General features: G+C 41.6%; 1 protein-coding gene across 3 annotated transcripts in view; it reads right to left on the minus strand.

Annotated features, from left to right (window-relative positions):
* EFCAB6 (EF-hand calcium binding domain 6) overlaps window positions 1-23,663 on the minus strand; it is a 306,775-nt gene that overhangs the window by 240,422 nt on the left and 42,690 nt on the right. For 2 of the 3 annotated variants that reach the window (XM_010370379.2, XM_010370306.2), the window contains 2 exons: window positions 16,480-16,568; window positions 5,814-5,880 (listed from right to left, as the gene is read on the minus strand). In XM_010370379.2, coding sequence (XP_010368681.2) covers window positions 5,814-5,864 — 51 coding nt within the window. In that variant the 5' untranslated portion in view covers window positions 5,865-5,880; window positions 16,480-16,568. The remainder of the gene's footprint in view (window positions 1-5,813; window positions 5,881-16,479; window positions 16,569-23,663) is intronic. The other variant, XM_010370446.2, reaches the window with a different exon arrangement.

A 23,663-nucleotide genomic window follows, 5' to 3' on the forward strand; every position in this document is an offset into this window, starting at 1 on the left:
TCCAGACTGTACCCCACACCATGCTGCTTTAAACATTTACCCCTACAAGCTTGTGTTTCCATTATTAATTTGTAACACAGAGAAAGACAAAAAAAAAAAAAAACAAAAAACCTTAGTCTGAAATAATTGCAAATTCTGATATTGTAGAATCTTTGCTGTAGTTTCTTCATGAAGGCTTTCGTAAATTAATGACAGAGCAACCAAAAATAGGTTCTGGGGCAGAAGTATTCTCAATATAATTTTTAAATAAAATGCCAACGGATTATTTTGTGGTGTGAGATTCTCTAGATCAAAATATAAGTGCTACTCTTCATTTAGATGCACGTAGACACAAGAATAAAAGCTGTGACATTATTAATCACTATATTCAGTTATGATTGATAGGCTTTTCTGCGGGGAGGAAGAAGTGCCTCAGATACAATCTGTCCCAACAGCTCTACGATATGCTAATATTTTCTTCAGATGAAAGAGGAGATGTGTTCAAATACCTGCTACAATAGGCAATTAATACCAAGTGCACCAAAGTAGAGCTGATGAAAGTAGGATTAGGGGAATATGAGGAATTAACCAAGAGCTTGCATGTTTTAGTAAATGGCCTCATTTTGAGCTTGACACAGCCTTTCTGTCAGGCAGACAGACTGCATTCTAGTCTATTCATTCATATAATGTAGTGTTATAAAATTAAGGTGTGTTTATGAAATGGTGGCGATTCTAACAACTGATTCTTTATCCCTTGAATATTTAATTTTTAAGTGTCTTTGTAAAGAAAATTCACCTCTTTAAGAGAATGAATCTCCCCACCACTTTTATCTCTTCTTCATGAGGATATTACAGAGCAAGCCAGCAGCTCAGCAATTATAATTATTTACTAATTGCTTCTGAAATGACTATCTCCACACACCTCCAAGGCACCAGGGTAATCCCATAAAAACCTGTGTCAAATCACTCGGTGTCCAACAGACACGCTTGTCACAGCCGACTGGGTAGACCAGATGTTCTGGCATCATGGTGCCTGAACCTTCAAGCATTTTTTTTCTTTTGAGAGCTCCCTGACTCGGGTAGTGACATGGTACAAGAGGAAACAGCCTGGGGCTTTGGATTCTTTCTTTTTCCTTTTATACTTCTTTAACTGAATATATATTCTTTAATTCTAGTCTTCAGTGAAGAACACGTTTTTTTTTTGAGGGGGAGAGTCACAACCTTCTGAATATACACTGTATTCCCACACAGGTCAGAATAGCTTCCTGTTTCTCAGTACTTCCCTCAACAGGGCTTACAATGAGCCCTCACCCCACCTTAGATGGTAAGATGGGATTTTCTTCCTGTCTTAGCCACTCCTATCTTCACCTAGATGGTAAGATGGGATTTTCTTCCTGTCTTAGCCACTCCTATCTTCACCTCTTGTCGGGAGCTGACAAACGATAGATGGAGTAAAAAACCTGACACTTGGTCAGCCTGGCAACACACTGCATCTTTGTTCAAGTTCCTTCTCTCCTGGCAGTTCTCACCTGAAGAATGTGAGGAAGCAGTCTGAGGTCTCGGGCACTGCCACCGCTACAGGATGGAACTGGGACCCCGCAGGCAGAGAGGGTGCATGAAAGACTGATGAGGTGGAAGGAGTGTGAAAGGCAGGACACCAGAGAGAAAAGGGAAGAAAATGCCCAAATGCCTGAATGCCCAAATGCCTTTCTGCTCCGTGGACAGAAAGGCAACTCTGTGGTTAGGACACAAGGCTCCACTGACTTCTGCAGTGATGATGAACAGAAAGACTTCTCTCTGTGATGGACTGGGTCTAACTACAGGCATAACAAGTTGTCACATTTGCTGAATGCAAAGTAAGCATCAACATATGCCTGCTTAACCTCTGTTCTCAGCTTCCCTCCATATCAGTATGGGATAACAACGGTACCTGCCTCATGGGGTTCACCTGGGAATGAAATGACTTAATACGATAAAGCACTTAGAAAAGCTCCTAGTAAGTGCTCAGTGCTAGCTATTATTACTAGAGTTGGCAAAATCTGAAAAATTACATTAGTGTCCATAAGATTAAGGCCCCACCCGCCAAGAGGGGTCCCTTCTATAGGTAGCTATAGCAGACGCATTGGTTGCCTTCCCAAATCCATTCACCTCTAGTCACTTCTCTCCTTTACTTTTTTTTTTCCTGAGATGGAGTCTTGCTCTGTCACCCAGGCTGGAGTACAGTGGCACGATCTCGGCTCACTGCAACCTCTGCCTTCCGGATTCAAGCGATCCTCCTGCCTCAGCCTCCCAAGTAGCTGGGACTACTGGCGTGCACCACCATGCCTAGTTGATTTTTGTATTTTTAGTAGAGACAAGGTTTCATCATGTTGACCAGGCTGCTCTTGAACTCCTGACCTCAGGTGATCTGCCCACTTCGGTCTCCCAAAGTGCTGGGATTACAGGCGTGTGCCACCGTGCCTGGCTGCCCACTTCTCCTTTCTAACAAAACCCTCTATTTTCCATTTTGTTCAGACATCCGCCCTCCTTGGGTGGCTATGTGCTTCATAGGAGGGAACCCAGTGGCCACACCAGGTGGTGATGAAGGTTGCTCCTGGCTGCTGGCAGGAACCAATTCCCTTGCCCATGATTGCTTTAGGTGTGGGCATAATTCCAGGCTGTGGGACACAGTGAGGGACTTTCTCTTATTTTTAGAGTCATACTAGGAAAAAAGGCCCATTGAAAAAAAATTGACATCAAAATATCTGCCTGAAGTGGTGGCAACCTCCTGGTGACCAGAAAGAGAGGCAGGTGGGTTAGTCAACCCTAGCCTCCACTCCCTCCTGACTTCTTGGGTGACACAAGAAGCTCCTTATTTTCTAAGATAGTTAAGTTGGAGCCTTCGGTTTCTCATAAGGGAAAAAACCAAACATCTCTGTGGCCAAGGGGTTGCCACCTGGTGGCAGGTAAAGATGGCCACAGCAAGGGTTTTAGTGGTGTTCGGCAAGGAGAACAAGCTTCACCCATCAGTGGGGGAAGGGACTCACATTTACTGAATATCTGCTGTATGCAGGGGCTTTGCTTACATTCATTCTTGTCCGTACCCTGAAAGGTAGGTTTTGTTGTCTCCACTTTAGAGATGAGGAAACTCAGAACAAATGAGAAACCATCCAAGGCACCCCCCCACCACCAGCAGCAGCGGCAGTGTTTCAGCCCAGGAGTACCTGATTCTCCACAAATCCCTCTGGCTCCTAGGAGACTCTGAAGACAAAGAAGCTGAAGACCAGGGGACTCAAGAGCCAGTCCAGGAGATGCTCAGGCAAGGACACAGCGGGGGCCACATGAATGCAGAGGATCATGGTTGTGGCCAAAACGAAAAGCAAGGGCCAGGAGAGTGACAGCAAGTGAGGAACGCACCAGGACTTAGCGTGCTTGTTGAGTGGAACCTGAGTGCAGATTAAACCAGAGCCAGGACCAGGTGGATCCTGAAGAGGACACGATGAGAACCCCCCTGGGCTTACAGAGCCTCCTCCTCCACCAAACAGAGAGCGCCTCTTCCCATGAAGCCATGGGGCACAGTCACCAAAGATGGAGAGACGAGACCCAGAGATCATCCAATCTGACCTTCTCCCTTGGCTTAGAGAGACAATGACGTTCAGAGAGCCAAAGCGTTCAACTGGATAATGAGCGTGAATGTGAGCATCTGTTGGAGGGTCTGAGGGCCCGTGAAGAAGAGAGATGCTCACAAACCAGCCATCAGACCAAGCTCACTGCAGAAGAAAACAATTAGGTTTTGTTTTCCCACTGCTGATTATTTGCTGTTGTAGGAAGGTTTGGGGTTCCCACTGCTAATTATTTGCTGTTGTAAGAAGGCCAGTCCACACATGGATCAGCAGAGCCTGGCTTCAAAAATTCAGAGACATCTGCATGCATTCTTGGCTCCAGTAAGCCACTGGACTCATATTTAAAACAAAATAATCAGCATTCTTTCATTCCCAAACTGTAACCATCACCCAGCAATGACATGTGTATGAAGAGAGGATTACTTAGATAATTCCTAAGTCTTCCTCTCAGTCTCCAACATTAGTGTGTGACCTTTAGAAGGGTCAGAGTCTTCATTAGAAGCATGCTACTGCACCCAGCACACAGTTGAGGGGTGTACTGATTTGTTCTCTTTATTTGGAGGTGGAGGGGCTGGAAAGGAATGAGATTCATTTGTGTTCCTACCTGTACTTCAAAGGAAGCTGTAGGGATAAGCATAATAGTAGCAGCTGGCATTTATTAAGTGTTCCAGGTGCTTTATTCTGGATCTTTTTAAGCCACACAGTAGCACGTCAAGGTGGTGGCTGTTATCCCCACTGACAGGTGAAGAAACCCAGCGATGAGGGCTTGCCTGAGACCACGTGGCTGGTAAATGGCAGAGCCCCAGGATGGAAACTCAGGTTTGCCCGGGTCCTGGGGTCAGTCTCCTCCAACCTCCCCTGCCTGCTCAGGGTTGGGGTCGTAGGTAGAATCTGGGTTACAGTCTGTGCTGGCTGGAACACACAGCGGAAAAAACCCTCCAGTACTCTGGTACTAAGCGTTACCTTTTCCCTTCACCTGTTTGTTCTCATGGGCAATTGCATGAAAACCACCTGGGTTTCCACTTTCAGCAGGGTGTTCCATGGGGAGGATGATGGGATAAAAAAATTAACGGAAAGGATGGACAGCGATGGAGTTCCATTTGAGATTTGCTCACCACAGCCTTATTTTGAGCCATTTACAACCCTGGCCTTTGTCTGCATTTCCACACTCAAGGTCATGTTGCATTATTGATCCTTAACAATGTTTCTGCTGCTGTAATAATTGTCATAAACAGTGGACTTTTTCAGAAGCATGTCATGATGAACACAGTTTAAAGAGAGAAAAGACATATACCCCTAAGTAATACCAATTGCACGACAAATTTCTTGCAGAATAACAAATAGGTCACAGCAAAAGCAGCAGACAATTATACCTGGGTTCCTACTAATATCAACTATAGTGAAACAGGTTTTTAGAAACACATAATGCTAAGAAACTATCATATTGAGATGAATTTTCTGGTGTTAATGGTATCAGACACGGAAATTGAGACAAACATTTTGTGCATCTCTGGCTATTTTTGAGTATGAAATATATGAGTCTCAGAAGAGCGCAAAAAAGAAAGAAAATTTGTCACATTTCAAACCAACATATTGAATCAAATAAATTAAACCATGATTCTCAAACTGCTCATGCAACTGACAGGCCCAAATGCATTTTAAAAAGGAGTCTGATTCCAGCCCCTGAATGACATTATCATCTCCTCCCCTCCTTAGCTGTGTGCTGTGAGATCTAACCACAATCAGCAAATAGGAATGATGCTATATGCTCTTTTTCTGAACACATAGTAGCTTTCATGGCTAAATTACTCAATACTTAAGTATATATCACTTTGAGTTTGACTGGTTATTTTTACTATGCAGCTCTCGATTGGCATTGACTGCTGCAAAGCAGCCGTTTTCCCTTTCTAAAGAGAAACCTGCTCAGTCTTAGACAAAGACAGAAAAGGCAGCCCTACTAATAATGATCTAAAGTTAATACAAAAGCAATTAATATTCCAGGACTTCTGCTGGTGTCACTCATCAAAAGAGATGCCATCCAAGACAGCCAAAGTAGTCAGAACGCAAGCTTTCGCCCTGGCTTGTTATCAGAAGATCTATTTAGTCGGACAGTGTTGACGTGAGAACTCGGATGACGAGGTGTGGCTCATTTTCTACCATCTACCTCCGCTAACAATTACTGCTGATGATGGGTGGAGTGGGGGGAAATCGTGTCTTTAAAATCTCTATTACCTTTTCTCCCACTTGGATTTCAAGTTCTCTTAATGTGCGGCAGCAATCCATTTCATTCCCACCTTCCCTTAGAAACAAAAAAAATAACTTTATTAAAACATTTTAACCAAATAAGTGTTTACACAGGATATGCAGAGATCAAAATTACAAGGATTTCCAAATAATCTATTTCAAAATGCAAGGTATTTCTTACAAGCTACTGTCTGCCAGGATCATGAACTTGGGCAAATTACTTTGTTTCCCCTGGCCTGTTTTCTTATCCGTAAAATGAAATACAGTAGCATTTACTCCTCCTAAGGTAATGTGCAAATTAAACAATTACAGCTGACACTTAATGAGCACTTACTGTGTCCCAAGCCTTAACAAGCCTCATCCCTTTTAAGCCTCTCAACAGCTCTATGGATTTGGGACCATTATCATCCCTGCTTTACCGAGGAGACTGACGAGGATCTTAATAGATGAGGAAAATGAAGGTCACATGTGAGGAAGTGGAGGCGCTAGCGTCAGACCCAGGTGTTCTGGGTTCACATCCAGCTCCTAACCTCTCTGCTGCGGCTGCAGCACTTTGATCTGACCACTGTGGGGCTCTAGGTCCCCTCAATGGCTCACTTTCAGCTGCTCAATGAAGGTTCAATGTGTCTGTACCATCCCTGGGTTTCATCTGCTTGTCCCTATTCACTGGTTTTTATTTTGCATTATCTGTGTATTTACAAACCACTGCAGCGCCCCTCCTTGGGACAAACTGGTAGGGTGAGGGTGGGAAGAGAACACGAGGAGGCAGAGCTGGTGCCCCCCACTTTACAATGTCTATCCATGCCTCCTACCTGCCAGGTCTGGGGCCGTGGTGCTAAGTAAGACACCGCCCGTACTGGTGACAGTGACGGATGGGAAATAAGCAAACAAGTAATGTGAGCTGAAATAATAACAGGTGCCTTGAAGACAATAAAGATGGGCAGGGAGATAAATTGGAGATGGGGGAAGATGGGATGACTCTTTGGATGGAGTGGGTAGCAGGTCTCTCTGGCCAAGTGTCTTTTGGATAGAGGCCCACAAGGTGAAGGGCCATGAAGCCTTCCAGGCAAAGCAAAGGGAACAGGCAGCTGGCATGAAGCCCTTGGCTGGCAGGAGCTCAGCAGATCCCAGGGTCAGCAGGAAGGAGGCCAAGGAGACCAGAGCTGGATGGGCAATAAGGTGTGCAGGCTATGTTCAGATGGAGGCAGATGCCAGGCCCGTGAGTCTGTGGGCCATGATAAGGAGTCTAGACTTCAAAGGGTAAGGGGAAGACACTGGAGTGCTTAGCAGAGATTAAATTCCTTACATAGGAGGAAACTGAGTCTCAGAGGGGTTCTGTTCCCAAGTTAAAGATAGGACCTGATCAGGAATTCAAATCTATAATGCTATGTTAAATGTAATCTTTTAAATCCTCTTTAATAATATATTCAATAGATACAAAACACTATTTGTAAAATATTTAGGAATTAAAGAATAAGCCGGGCGTGGTGGCTCACGCCTGTAATCCCAGCATTTTGGGAGACTGAGACAGGCAGATTACCTGAGGTCGGGAGTTGGAGACCAGCCTGACCAACATGGAGCAACCCCGTCTCTACTAAAAATACAGAATTAGCCGGGCGTGGTGGGGCATGCCTGTAATCCCAACTACTCAGGAGGCTGAGGCAGAAGCATCACTTGAACCTGGGAGGCAGAGGTTGCAGTGAGCCAAGATCACACCATTGCACTCCAGCCTGGGTGACAACAGCAAAACTCCATCTCAAACAAACAAAAAAAAAGGAATTAAAGAATAAAAATTAAACAAATGCTTGTTTACTCAACCCTAGCCCCCATCCAACTGAAGCAATGCAACACTACCAGTGCCTTGGAACTCCAGGAAGCCCTCCCTTCCCAATCACATCCTCCTGCCTACTTCTAGCCAAGTTGGCCAAGGCTTTGTCAGGTCCGCACTGCAGTTCAGCCCCTCCCTCTAATCAATCCTGCTTCAGCCTGCTTCCCTTTACCGGTGTTTTCCCTCGCCTACATCTTGCTCCCCAAACTCCATCTCAGTGTCTGCTTCAGGAGAACCCAGCCTATGGCCATTTATTGTCAGGTACTAACTTAGTGACACCAGCTTTCTTTAGATTAATATTGAATGGTATGTCTTTTTAAATCTTTTCACTTTTAACCTTTATGTTTGGGTTTAGGTTTTTCTCTTAGTGGATTTTACTATTTGTTATCTAGACAGACAATCCTTGTCTTTTAAGTGGACTACACGATAATTGAATGTGTAAGTCTTAAAATTTATTTTGCCAGAAATTAATGTAGTTACTTTCTTTTATTTTTTCTATTGCATAATTATTTCTATCCTTTTTCTTTTAGTCTTTTTAATCCTTTCTACTTTCAAAAAGTCAAAAACTGGAATTTTTATCCAGTCTGATAATCTCTGTCTTTTAACTGAAATATTTGATCCTTTGCATTTAATGTAGTTATGTTATATACAGATGGGGGTAGGTCTATAAATTTGTGTTCTCTATTTGTAGTATCTGTTGTAGATTTTGTCCCCTTTCTTACCTTCTTTTGGATTGAGTATTTGAAAATCATTTCATTTTTTTCTTCCAAATGTTGGGAGTTAAATACTTTGTTTCTATTCTTTAGCAGTTACCCTAAAAATCACAATGTGCATATATAACATTTCAATGTACAAAATTAATCAATATATTTATCCTCCTGCTGGCTATCAAATAGATCTTAGAAAACTTTAACTCAATTTATCCACACTCAGCTGATCGTTGTCTAATGTTTTAACTCTGAACTTTTTATTTAACATGCACAGACATTTTTGTAACCACCTTATAGAGCCAAAAATCATTTCTATTTACCCATATTTTGCCACTTTCTTTGCTTTTCACTCCTAAATTCTCAGACCTTTCATCTAGGATTACTTTCCTTCTGCTTCTAGCAGAATCAAGATCTTTCAGTCAAGATCTGCAGGAGATTAAATGTCTCAGTTTTTGTCTGAAAAATGTCTTTAACCCTCAGTCTTTATTTTTTTTTAATGTTTTCTCACTGACTTTTATGTCTATAATATTCAAAAATTCAAAATAAGCTGTCCAAATCGAACTGACCTTTAGAGGCATACAAATTCAAAATGTTTTACAACAGGTTTTCTTAAAAATATAGGTTCTGGCTGGGCGCAGTGGCTCATGCCTATAATCCCAGCACTTTGGGAGGCTGAGGCTGGCGGATCACCCGAGGTCAGGAGTTCAATACCAGCCTGACCAGCATGGTGAAACCCTGTCTCTACTAAAAATACAAAAATTAGCCAGGCGTGGTGGCGCACACCTGGCCAAAAGCCTTTCTTATTTCTTTCTTCTCTTCCACAGGCTGGAGTCAGCTAGACCTGACTAAAGTCAGCTTCACATCTACTCTGTGAACCAATGCTCTGCTGATGCTGTTTCCTTTATCCATCTGAATCTCTGATACCTGGACTGCCAAAGGAATCTTGCAATACACAGTACTGGTGAATAAATTCAGCTTCACGGCTGGGTGCGGTGGCTCAAGCCTGTAATCCCAGCACTTTGGGAGGCCGAGATGGGCGGATCACGAGGTCAGGAGATTGAAACCATCCTGGCTAACACGGTGAAACCCCGTCTCTACAAAAAAAAATAGAAAAAACTAGCCAGGCGAGGTGGCGGGCACCTGTAGTCCCAGCTACTCGGGAGGCTGAGGCAGGAGAATGGTGTAAACCCGGGAGGCGGAGCTTGCCGTGAGCTGAGATCCGGCCACTGCACTCCAGCCTGGGCGACAGAGCGAGACTCCGTCCTAACAACAACAAAAAAATTCAGCTTCAACAGAATTCTCAGGTTCTTTAGGAGGTTTTTCTTCAGAACTCTCAGTAAGTCTTCTTGTGTGGTGCTCAGAAAGCTTTGAAACACTTCTGCTAAGATTTATAATGATTGTTTTATACACGAACGATTGTAGTTATTCCTCATGGAAGCAACATCGTACCAAGCGCCACATGGATTATCTAATACACAAGGGCCGTCTCCATCCATATGTAGAAATGTCCTACACGTCCATCTGAAGCAAATCTCAAAAGGTTCAGCCTGATCATTTTAAGCAAAATCATTCATTGGGTGTTTCTGAAGAGATGATGATGATGTTTCTACCGTTATTATAGATGATTCAAGGTCCTCTATACTCAATACAATAGTTCCACATTTTGCCCTTAACCACCTCTCATACACTCAGAGATAGAGACTTTTAAAATATCATTCCAGGTCATACCTTTATAATCTTCATGCTGCTTCCAACTTAACCAACTACTATCAGATATTCAGGAACTTCCTCAATATGGTGATTTTGATACATGACAAGTTCTGGTAAGGCCAGGACAGAAGAAATGGCATACTCTGTCTGTGTTATGTTCACTGTATGTTATCAGTGGCATTGAGTTTTGGCTGGTATAAAATGTGATATCCTGGCCGGGCACGGTGGCTCATCATGCCTGTAATCCCAGCACTTCTGGGGCTGAGGCAGGTGGATCACCTGAGGTCAGGAGTTCGAGACCAGCCTGGCCAATATGGTGAAACCCCATCTCTACTGAAAATACCAAAATTAGCTGGGTGTGGTGGTGGGCGCCTATAATCCCAGCTACTTGGGAGGTTGAGACAGGAGAATCACTTGAACTCGGGAGGCAGAGGTTGCAGTGAGTTAAGACTGCACCCTTAGTGAGCTGAGATCTGGCCACTGCACTCCAGTCCGGGCGACAGAGCGAGACTCCGCCTCAAAAAAAAAAAAAAAAAAAAAGACTGCACCCTTGCACTCCAGCCTGGGCAACAAGAGCAAAATTCCATCTCAAAAAAAAAAAAAAAAAAAAAAAAAGCGATATCCCCAAACATATTTCCAGAAGGGAATTGCTGTGACCAGAATATGAAATCCCACCACCACAAATTCAGGGAATTTGAGCTGCACCTCCATCTATGTCCCAAAATCCAGCCCCAGTGTAATGACCTGATAATGCAATCACTACCTCTTATTTTTATGAAAGTTGATGTGAAGAAATTATACGAGCTCTGGTTGAAACAGTTCTTGTTGGAACACAGTAGGCAGAGGTGCCAGATGTTTTTGCTTTTTCCAAGTACTCTGGTATCACTAGATGAGGGTCCCATGGGCTACTACAGAAAAAACTTACTCTTATTTTTAGAAATACGGTATAGAGGCTGGGTGCGGTGGCTCACACCTATAATCCCAGCACTTTGGGAGGCTGAGGCAGGCGGATCACCTGAGGTCGGGAGTTTGAGACCAGCCTGGCCAACATGGCAAAACTGCATCTCTACTAAAAGTACAAAAATTAGCCGGGCATGGTGGAACACACCTGTAATCACAGCTACTTGGGAGGTTGAGACAGGAGAACCGCTTGAATCCAGGAGGCAGAAGTTGCAGTGAGCGGAGATCGCACCACTGCACTCCAGCCTGGGTGACAGCAAGACTCTGTCTCAAAAAAAAAGAAAGAAAGAAAGAAAAGAAATATAGTATATAGTATAGAGTTCTGGGATGACAAATATTTTATGTCAGAATACTGAAAAGATTATTTCATTACCTTATAGCCTTCACTGTCACTGTTGAGAAGTTGGTGTCAGTCTAATTGTCACTCCTCTGAAGTCAATTCTGTTTTTCTTCTCACTGCCTATAACATTTTCTCTTTGGTTTTGATGTCTGCAGTTTCACTGTGATAATGTCTAGATAGGCATTTCTTTTTATTTATCTGGCTTGAGATTCTCAGCCATTATCTTTTCAAATATGATCTCTGCCCCGTTCTTTCTCTTATATTGCTATGGGTTGAAGGTGTTCCTCCAAAATTTAGGTGTTGCCACTGTGAGAAGATTAAGAGTTGGTTAGGCCTGAAGGTTCCGCCCTCTTGAATGGAATTAGGTACTTTTTTTTTTTTTTTTTTTTTTCTGAGATGGGAGTCTCACTCTGGCACAATCTCAGCTCACTGCAACCTTCGGCTCCTGGGTTCAAGCGATTCTCCTGCCTCAGCCTCCCAAGCAAGTAGCTAGGACCACAGGCATGCACCACCACACCCAGCTAATTTTTGTATTTTTAGCAGAGACGGGGTTTCACCATGTTGGCCAGGCTGGTCTTCAGTTCCTAACCTCAAGTGATCCACCCACCTTGGCCTCCCAAGCATTTTGAGCTCATTCATAAAAAGGAATGAGGTACTAATTCATGCTGTAACATGGGTGAGCCTTAAAAACATGTGCTAGACACAAAAGATCAGCCTTCTTGATTGGCACACAGGTCACAGGAGCCTGGGATTACAGGCGTGAGCCACTGCGCCCAGCCTCAGATGCCCTTATAAAAGGGCTTGTCAGAGGGCGCCAATATTCTCTTGCCCTTCCTCCTTCCACTATATGAGGATGCAATAAAGAGGCCTTCACCACACACTGCTGCCTTGATCTTGGACTGCCTAGCTTCAAGAACTATGAGAAATAAATTTCTTTTCTTACAAACTATAGTACCCAGTCTCAGGTATTCTGTTACAGCAGCATAGAACAGACTAAGACAGGTATCTTTTTGGAAATCCAATTAGAAGTATGTTAGGCCTCTTCTTCCGTCTTCCATGTCTCTTACGCCTGTCCTCCTAATTTTGTATTTTTTGTCTTTCTGTACTGCATTCTAGGTAGTTTCTTCAGAGCTCTCTCTCATTCCACAAATGTTCCTCTCAGCTGTGTTTAATCCACTATTTTTACCCATCCACTGTATTTTACATCTACAATCAGATTTTTCAGAAGTTCTATTTTATACTTCTTCAAATATTCACTTTATTGCCTGTTTTGCATTCATATTTTGAATCTATTCTTTCATTTCTTTAAACACATTAAAACACTAGTTTTAGATTACATACATGATAGTTCCAATATTTCAAGTGTTTGGGGACCTGATTCTGTTGGATATGACATCTATTGGTTTGCAGTCCTCATTCTTTGACAGTTTCAATGTTTTGAGTGTTTAGAGATCTGATTCTATTGGGTATTATATCTATTTGTTTGCAGTTCTCATTCTTTGATAGCTCCAATGTTTCGAGTGTTTGGAGATCTGATTCTATTTGGTATGATATCTATTGGTTTGCAGTTCTCATTCTTCGACAGTTTCAATGTTTTGAGTGTTTGGAGATCTGATTCTATTGGGTATTATATCTATTTGTTTGCAGTTCTCATTCTTTGATAGTTCCAACGTTTCGAGTGTTTGGAGACCTGATTCTATTGGGTATTACATCTATTGGTTTGCAGTTCTCATTCTTTGTCTCTTCATATGTTTTTTAAGATTTTTTGTGTGTGATCTGATGTTACTTGGCACTTTATCTGTGGAATTTCTTCAAGGGATAGGTTGAAGATGCATTCTTTCACAGAAGGGCACACCCCGCCCAGGACTACTCAAATAAGTTCCTTGCCTGCAACTTTTCAGAACACATAGCATGAACTCAAGCACAGACTCTCATGCAAATCAACTTGTAATTACAATTTTCCCCTTATTCACTCAACCAGTGTTGAAATAGGTAGTTTTCCTTATTGTGCCCTTTTGTGATGAAGGTTTGTATTTGTAATCGCTGAGGGTGTAGGGTCCTTACTTTGTAGGCAACCGTCCTTTGTTAAGTCCTTCCACCTTGGGAAGGCCTTCTAGGCTTTGTCTCTTGTCTCCGTACTCCAAATGGCAAAACTGAATACACAAATTCACCAGGATTTGGCCAATACCCTCAGGGTAGAAGCTGACTTTACAGAGTGCTCCCTTCTCTAGATCCCAAGTTTCACTCTGTTTGGCCTTTGAAGATTCCTTACTTTCTTGCCAGCTCAGCAATGTATTAAAATGTATGTATATATTTTGCCTTTTATCCAGCATTTTAATTATTTTCAGTAGAAGTGTTGTTCATGGTACATAGCCTACTGTATTGCTAGAAAAATAAGTCTCTGTTCCCTATAATGTATTGTCTCCAACAATGAAGATAATTCTGCTTCACGAGTAAATCAGAAATCTTTCAAATTTAGTTTAAATGTTTAGCCTTTTATGTTTAAGAGAGTAACTCATGATCCCTTTCATCTCAGATTATTAGACAAGTTTCACAATAAGGAAGAAAAGGCTCTCCTGCTTTCAGTTTTTCCAGTTTTAGCTTTCCCAACTAAGAATATTCATACTAGTTTACTGTCCACCCAAGAATGTTATTCATAAAATTGGGATGGTTTTATGTCAAGAACAAGAATATGCAGCCTATAAGACAAACGGTCATTCTTTTGAAAGAGCCTGGAAATCATCTTAGTCCCCACTTAGCACCAACTAAAGAGAGCACAGAGAAGTTCCAAAACATGGAGGGGATGCTACTGTGTCACTCTTGCTGGAGCTGCTGCACTCATTCCTTTTTTTTGAGACCAAGTCTCACTCTGTCACCCAGGCTGGAGTGCAGTGGTGCAATCTGGGCTCACTACATTCTCTGCCTCCTGAGTTCAAGTGATACTCCTGCCTCAGCCTCCGGAGTCGCTGGGATTACAGGCACACACCACCACACCCGGCTAATTTTTGTATTTTTAGTAGAGATGGGGTTTTGCAATGTTGGCTAGGCTAGTCTCGAACTCCTGACCTCAGGTGATCCGCCCAATTCAGCCTCCCAAAGTGCTGGGATTACAGGCATGAGCCACTGCGCCTGGCCATCTTTATTTTTTTTAATTGTGATAAACACGCACAAAAAACATAACCATTTTTAAGTGTGTAGTTGAGTAGTGTTAAGTATATTCACATTGTTGTGCAAAAGATCTCTAGAACATTTTTATCTTGCAAAATCAAAACTCTACACCCATGTACAGAAATTCCCTATCTCCCCCTCCTCAAGACACAGATTCTTACACCTAAACTGTATCAGTGATGCATCCATCATAAAAGCCATGATACCAGAATTTTCTAATATTTCAGGATCAAATTTAATTTTTTTATCCCCTTAGGAAGGTCAGTTCTTCATTCTATGATTTTGAACATCTTTTGTTCATATTAAATATAGTTTTCTCTTATCAATTGATGTTAATTGGCTTTTGTGGGGTTTTTTTTCAGTGAACTAGAGAGTGTATTTATAATTTCAACTTTTATTTTTTATTCTTTTTTTTTTTTTTTTTTTTTGAGACATAGTCTCACTTTGTCACCCAGGCTGGAGTGCACAATCTCAGCTTACTGCAGCCTCCACCTCCCGGGTTCAGGTGATCCTCCCACCTTAGCTTCCCGAGTATCTGCGGCATGCCACCATGCTCAGCTAATTTTTAAATTTTTTGTAGAGATGAGATCTCACTATATCATCCAGGCTGGTCTCAAACTCCTGGGCTCAAGTGACCCTCTCACCTCAGCTTCCCAAAGTGCTGGGATTACAGGTGTGAGCCACCACAACCAGCCTCAAGTTTTATTTTAGATTAAGGAGTACATGTGCAGGTTTGTTACATGGGTATATTGCCTGATGCTGAGGTTTGGGGTACAAATAATCCTGTCACCCAGGTAGTGGGCATAGTACCTAATAGTTTCTCAGCCCTTGTCCCCATCCCTTCACCCTCTAGTCATCTGCCATGTCTGCTGTTCCCATCTTTATGTCCACATGTACAATGTGTAGCTCCCCACTTGTAAGTGAGAACATATGGTATTGGTTTTCTGTTCCTGCATTAATTTGCTTAGGATAATGGCCTCCAGCTGCAAAGGACATGATTTCATTCTTTTTTATGGCTGCATAATATTCCATGGTGTATATGTACCACATTTTAAAATTTAATCCACCATTGGTAGGCACCTTGGTTGGTTAATTCCATGTCTTTGCTACTGTGACCAGTGCTGTGATGAACATATGAGTGCATGTGTCTTTTGGTAGAATGATTTGCTTTCCTTGGGCTATATACCTAGTAATGGGATTGCTGGGTCCAATGCTAGTTCCAAGATCTTTGAGAAATCTCCAACTGCTTCTCATAGTGGCTGAACTACACATTTAATTCTTAAATATAAGTGGTTACACAACTCCTGAGGAAATGAGGCTTATTCATCTAAAGTCAGATATAAGTAAATATTTTTATTACTAAAACAGTATTTCCTAAATCATATACTAGAATAAATAAGTTTACTGCTGATTGAGACATTAAAGGTCAAACTCCAATCTGCTCATGTTGCAAAAAAAAAAAACAACAGTCCCATGTTTTATGCAAAAACTATGAAATAAGTAGCTCATACAAAGATCTTTTTTTTTTAATTTCTAGCCACGAAAACATCATCACTTTCCAATGAACAACACTAAAAATGTATAAAAACCTACAAATTTTAAATTTGGCAATTTAATATTTTACTTCAAAATTAAATTCCATTAATTCCAATTTTAAATATATTGCAAGTAAACTATTTTTGTCTGGTTTTAATTTTCTATGTTTACATTTTATTACAGTATCATTCCTCTTGTTCTGAAATACATTCTATATAGATGCTAAAATCTTCCCTAAATAAAACTTGACTGGATTAATTCCATTAAATTCCATATGGAGAAGCTCTACAAACCCATCTTCCATATATAGCTGTTGATATGATTAGTTCCAATGGCTTCACGTCATAGCTCTTACTCATCATTTCAAATTTCACATTTTCACATGAGCAAACAAACACTTACCTCTTTATACCATTTATATATAGGTCAATTCCACCAAACCTGGACAGAAAGGCAAGGTACGGTACAGTACCAGAGGTGCTAAGGGGGATCTACAGTCAAAGGAGAAGAATGACAACATGTTAGAGAATTAAGATCCAAGCAATAGACGGTGAAGCAGATTTCTAAATCACAGCTTTCAGGATGTAATAGAGAACACTATTAATGGGAAGAGCATTCCATCAAACATTTAAATACAAACTGCTTAACCCAGGTGTCAGGGTGAACATACATTCTCAGCAAATAAAGTGTAAATAGCACCCTGGAATGCCAGTCTGTGCTCAACTGAAAGTCAACGAGTTATCTACAAAATTATTTAAAATCATCTAAAAAATAAAATTAGCATAAATATACTCTATATATACTCTAATATGTGCTATACATATAATACATATTAGAAGCTGAGGCCATAGCACAATTGTATACTGAGTGTCACATGAACTTCGTACATGACTTTGTATATATAGTTTTAAGGTAGAAAAAAATCCATTTTTAAATTAAAAATTCCACAAAGGGTATCATTGGGTCACGTGGGTCAATACAGACTGCAGATTTAAATAGAAGTATTACCTCAATGTTTAATTTGCTAACGCTGATAGCTACACTGTGATTATGCAAAAGAATAGCTCTTAGGAAATGAACGCTGATGTTTTTTGAGGTAAGGAACTATGATATAAGCAACTTCCCCTCAAGTGTTTTTTTGTTTATTTGTTTTTGTTTTTATTTTTTGAGATGGAGTCTCGCTCTGTCACGCAGGCTGGAGGGCAGTGATGGAATCGTGGCTCACTGCAACCTTTGCCTCCCCAGTTCATGCGATTCTCCTGCCTCAGCTTCTGGAGTAGCTGGGACTACAGGCGTGCACCACACCCAGCTAATTTTTGTATTTTTAGTAGAGATGGGGTTTCTCCAGGCTGGCCAGGCTGGTCTTGAACTCCTGAGCTCAAATGATATGCCCGCCTCGGCCTCCCAAAGTGTTAGGATTACAGGCATGAGCCACCGCACCTGACCCCCCTCAAGTGTTTTTAAACATATATACGTGTGTGTGTGTACATTGTTTGTGTATGTTGTTTGCATACACATACACACAGATAATGAGAGATCACAGGAGAAACAAATGAGGTAAAATGTTCACAACAGGTCAATCTCAGTGAGGGTATATAGGCATTATTTGTGCCATATGAGTGCTATTTGTACTTTTCTTATTCTTGCAACTTTTCTTTTCTTTTCTTTCTTTTTTTTTTTTTTTTTTTGGAGACAGGGTCTCATTCAGTCACCCAGGTTGGAGTAAATTGGCAGGATCTCAGCTCACTGCAACCTGTGCCTCCTGGGTTCAAGCAATTCTCCTGCCTCAGCCTCCCAAAAACCTGGGACTACAGGTGTCCACCACCACACCCAGCTGATTTTTGTATTTTTAGTAGAGATGGGGTTTCATCAAGTTGACCAGGCTGGTTTCCAACTCATGACCTCAAGTGATCCACCCACCTTGGCCTTCCAAAGTGCTGGGATTACAGGCATGAGCCAATGTGTCTGGCCTATTCTTGCAACTTTTCTAGAGATTTGAGATTATTCCTTTTTTTTTTTTTTTTTTGAGACGGAGTCTCACTCTGTCGCCCAGGCTGGAGTGCAGTGGCACGATCTCGGCTCACTACAATCTCTGCCTCCCGGGTTCAAGCAATTCAGTTTGAGGTTATTTCTAAGCAAAAAGTTAAATTTTACTTAATAAGATATTTCCAAACAAGCATTACGAATCTAAAATTTAGATAAACATTAAATAATTATACAATCAATATAAATCTATTTCATCAAGCTTCATACAAATACACAAAGTACCATTTCCCATACAGCTGAATGGCTCCCAACTCTACACAATCAAATTTGTTATTTACTAAGCCCTTAAAATGCTGGCCTCAAAGCTTAGTGCGGTCATCGCAGTCTTCCCCAAAGGATGGATTGCTGTTTACTATTTAAAACATGTTTAACTAGGAAATGAGACCGGGGAGAGGGGCTCACAGGGTGGGCCTTTGTAAAGCCTTTTCCTGGAAAGAATGCCCGTGACTTCTTTTTCTGGTAATGCATTTTTGTAAGTAGATATAACTTTGAGCAAGCATTTCAGTTTCCCTAGCCTTGCAGAAGAAGGGCAAGAGCAGATTAAACATGTAGTTCAAGGTTGGATGCCCTCCTGGTTTTGGTAGTGATAAGAGGAAATGAGGAAGAGAAGAAACTTACATCTGCAGCGCTCACACTAAGTGAGTGGATGCAGGCACTATTCTCAGTGTTTTACATGAGTGGCACTAAAACCACCCTCAGAGGTGGTGTCACTTTCTACAACTCACAAAGCAGTGCTATGGCCTCCCTGCCCGGCACTGCCATGAGTGCCAGCGATCTCTGTGAATCCAGAGCGCAAGTCCATCCCACTGCACTAACCACCCTGCCCATGAAGAAAAAGAGAGTCCATCAAATTATTCAAGCTTTCATCGCATTTCATATTGCTGCTTACAGTCTAACACAAATTCTAATGTGGTAAAGAAATTCTTGCCATGATCAGTCTCCAAAGCTAAGCCCCTTAGACAAGTAAAGAATCTAGTCCAAAAGGAGAGGCTCTGCTCAGTACTTGCCTTTCGGTGTTTACAATTCTGGCAAAAATGTTTAAGAATCAAAACCATCCATGGATGAATTGCTGAAAGCGAATTCTTAGAGTGGGGCTGGGGGAGGCTAGTTTTTAAATCAGTATCCATCATTGTGATAAGTATCTTGCAAGAAGACATTTTCTCCAACCCGGCACAACCACTGGGATGAAAACAGAACTTTGTTTTCCTTCTCTGGAACCAATTTACCAATTCAACTTCTTTAAAAACAGTCTTCATTAATATTCTGGGACTGAGGCCACATTTTTAAAAAACACCGAGTTTGCATCACTCTTAATGGAAACAAAGGTACGGAGCAGATTACAAGCGAAACCTCCTCATACTTCTTGCCCTGGTCAGTCATTAAAACACCCTGACACTCAAACATTCCTGACACAGGTCTTCAAATAAAATTGAAGCTAAAGTAAATTCAGACTATAACTGGAAAATTCTTTCCTAACTTTAAGGGGAAATTACCATGAAATCTTTTATTCATTTTATAAGTGTCCACTTAGGCTTACATTAACTACTAAAAAAGAAAGAGCATGTATCACCAAATGAATTCATCATAGGACCATCTAGAAAAGCCACAGATGCTGGGAAGTCCGTGGATGGAGAAGGGAAGCCCTGCCCTTCATTCCCAATGACCTTGGCCTCCTGCAATGCGCCACACTCCAGCCTCCTTGATTGACACACAGGTCACAGGAGCTTAAGGTTCTGGAAATCTTGCTTGTCATTTAGGATCGACTATCAAGACGTGTTTGTTTTTAAAAAGTCTTTGAAGTTCTACAGTTCTCAGTGGCTTCTTTTAAAAACAGATGTAGCTTTTAAAAACAGATACACATTTCATATTTTCTGTACTTTTGCTCTTCCTGCATAACTGATTAGCTTGGGAAGACTGTCAAAATTTTAAATTAACATTAGATCATGACTATAAGGACACATAGCAGGAAATAATATTTTAACTCTCCATTTGGCATAAAGTATCGGTTAAATCAAGTTTATGAGGAAACTGATATAATGTTTACAAGGATGAATGTTCTTTAAAAGCAAAAGAACATTACCATAAGACATGGCAGTTCTCCCCCTAGGTATGTACCCAAGAGAACTGAAAACATATGTCCACACGAAAACTTTTCACATGAATGTTCACAGCAGCGCTAGTCACAAAAGTCAAAACGTGGAAACAACTCAAAGGTCCATCAGCCGATCAATGGGTAAACAAAATGTGGCCTATCCATACAACGGATTATTACTCAGCCATAAAAAGGAATGAGGTACTAATTCATGCTGTAACACAGGTGAGCCTTAAAAACATGCGCTAGACACAAAAGATCGTATATTGTATGATTCCATTGATGTGAAATATCCAGAATCTACAGTGACAAATCTGTGGTGACAGAAAGTACATTACTATTTTCAGATAAAAGTGGAAGGGAAATGGGGAGTAACTGCTAAGGAGGACAGTTTCTTTTTGGAATGATGAAAATGGTTTTCAGTCAGATAGTGGTGATGACTGCGAAACTCTGTGAATATATGAAAAACACTAATTTATACATGTTTAAAGGGTGAATTTTATGATATGTAAATTATACCTTAATAAAGCTGCTATTAAAAATGTAGACAGGAATAAAGAGTGACGTGGAAAAAATCAAATGCACTTTTTATCCATTATTATAGAAGTAAATAAAGGTGAATTTTTTGTTTAAGGGAAGAAAAAAGTTCTGTTTTCCCCTTCCTTTTCTATCTTTTCTAGCAATTCAGTCCTAACATCATTAGATGGGACAGAGGAAAATGACGTCACAGTGTTGGGGGAGCCATCAAAGCCCCGAGGAGAACATGGGGTGAGGATGATGTCATCATCATAGTGGGGTGTCAGTGCCTGTGAGGGTGCTAGAGTGCATTAGCATGATCTTGGCTCACTGCAACCTCCAACACCTTGGGCTCAAGGTCAGCTAATCTTTTTCTTTTTTTTTTTTTTAGATGGAGTTTTGCTCTTGTTGCCCAGGCTGGAGTGCAGTGGCATGATCTCGGCTCACCACAACCTCCGCCTCCCAGGTTCAAGCAATTCTCCCACCTCAGGCCTCCCGAGTAGCTGGGATTACAGGCATGTGCCACCATGCCCAGCTAATTTTTTTGTATTTTTAGTAGAGACAGGGTTCCTCCATGTTGGTCAGGCTGGTCTCAAACTCCAGACCTCAGGTGATCACCCGCTTCGGATTCCCAAAGTGCTGGCATTACAGGCATGAGCCACCGTGTCCAGCCAAGGTCAGCTAATTTTTAAATTTTCTGTAGAGATGGGGTCTCCCTATATTACCCAGGCTGGTCTTGAACTCCTTGGCTCAAGTGATAATCCCACCTCGGCCTCCAAAGCATTGGGATTACAGGCATGAACCACCACACCTGACCTACTCACAGTATGTTTCCCTTGGATAGCTCTGTTCTGAAATATTATCCAAACATACTCAAATATGAACAGCCAGGGAAATAAGACCCTTCTCAATGGAAAAGACAATCAATGCAGGTCAACCTTGAGATGACCAACATGTGAAAATTACTAGACAAGAACTTTAAAGCAGCTATTTTAACTATGTTCAATGAGTTGAAAGATATATGCTTATAACTGCAGAAAAACAGAAAATCTAAGCAGGTAAAGAGATCATAAAGAGGAATTAAATGGAAATTCTACAACTGTAATATACAATGTCTACAAGTAAAACTTCAAGGGATGGGGTTAATCGCAGAATGAAGATGATAAAAGTCGGTGAACTTAAAGACAGATCAATAGACATTATCCAATCTGAATGATAGAATAAAACTTTTTTTTAATGAACTGAGCCTCAGAGGCCAGTGGGACAATATCAAAATGTTTAAGAGAGGAAAGAATGGGACAGAAAAAAATACACGAAAAAATTATGGCTCAAAACTTCACAAATTCAAAAAAAAAGACAGAATTAAAGGGAAGAGAAAACTTTGAAACAGAACGTTGTATGCATAAAAAGAAACAACAAATAGAACTATACTTTTTTTAAAATTTTAAGTCAGAAAAAAAAAAAAGAGCGAGTCAGTCCTTGAAGTTAAGACTGGAATTTGAGAATACCTAAACTTCACTGAGCTATTTGTTTTGATAACACATTATTCCCCTGTGTTGGAAGAATACACAGTGGGTTGGTTGTAGTATATAGCAAATCCTAAAAGAAGTCAGTTTTTAAATTACTAGGAGGTAGCATGAAGTCAGACTCTGATTAAGGACTAATGAATGAGGCCAGGTGTGGTGGCTCACACCTGTAATCCTGGCACTTTGGGAGGCCAAGGCAGGCTGATCACTTGAGGTCAGGAGTTCGAGACCAGCCTGGCCAACATGGAGAAACCCTGTTTCTACTAAAAATTTAAAAATTAGCTTGGCATAGTGGCACATGCCTGTAATCCCACTACTTGGGAGGCTGAGGCATGAGAATCACTTGAACTCGGGAGGCGGAGGTTGCAGTAAGCCAAGATAGCGCCACTGCACTCTAGCCTGGACGACAGAGTGAGTCTCTGTCAAAAAAATAAAAAAATCAAAAATAAACTAATGAGTGAGTATATATATATATATATATATATATACTTGTCTGTGTGTGTGCGTGCATGCGTGTGTGTACAAATTTAGTTACTGGGTTAAATGGAATACTAATGATATTCTAGCCCAAATTTTCTACTTTGGTCATTACAGACTTATTTTGAAAGGGTTTGAGTCCTACTGCATTTTGTATTATTTTTAAGGGCCCCAAGGATACAGTCCACAAATTTTTACTCCTTTCATCCCCCTGGTGTGGCACACCACCAGGTGGCCGAGGGCCTTCATCCTCCGCTTCCCTCCCCACGTAACTCAAGGGCCTTCATCCTCCGCTTCCCTCCCCATGTAACTGCATGACCCCTTCTGCAAACCCTTCACTGGCTCCCTACAGCCTCTAGGATCAAGTTCGAACTGTTTTACTAAGTACTTTTCCGAATTGGCCCCTCTGGCCACAACATGACCCATATCCCTTCACTTCCGGTAGAAATCACAGAACTACCCAGGTCCCTGAGTAAGCCTGGCAGGCGGATGCGGGCATCTGAGCTTTCACACAGGCTGTCTCCTCTGCTATAATGACCTTTCCTTCCCCGCTCATTTCGAGAATACCCACTCCTCAGTCAAAACTAAGTTAAATACCCCTCCTCCAGAAAGCCTCCTGGACTTCCTCTCCTCATTTTCAGATAGCTCTCCCTCCTGTAACTCCCAGCCACCCTGGCCATCATGGCCCCTCTCCCAGCACTTGCCAACACTCCGTAAGGGTCTCGCTGGGCTGGGAGCTCCTTAAGGGCAGGGCCTGAGTCTGATTTATCTGCACCACAGTGTCTAGCATTGGCTCTAGCATATAGCCAATGCTCCGTAACTATTTGATGAAGGGAAAATTTGCCAAAATATTAGGTTCCAAAATAGAAGTTGACCCAAACCATAGACCCTTAAAAGAAATGAAAAGAAGGCTGGGTGCAGTGGCTCAC

This window comes from Rhinopithecus roxellana, chromosome 13 (genome assembly GCF_007565055.1).
Source record: "Rhinopithecus roxellana isolate Shanxi Qingling chromosome 13, ASM756505v1, whole genome shotgun sequence".
NCBI classification, from domain to species: Eukaryota; Metazoa; Chordata; class Mammalia; order Primates; family Cercopithecidae; genus Rhinopithecus; species Rhinopithecus roxellana.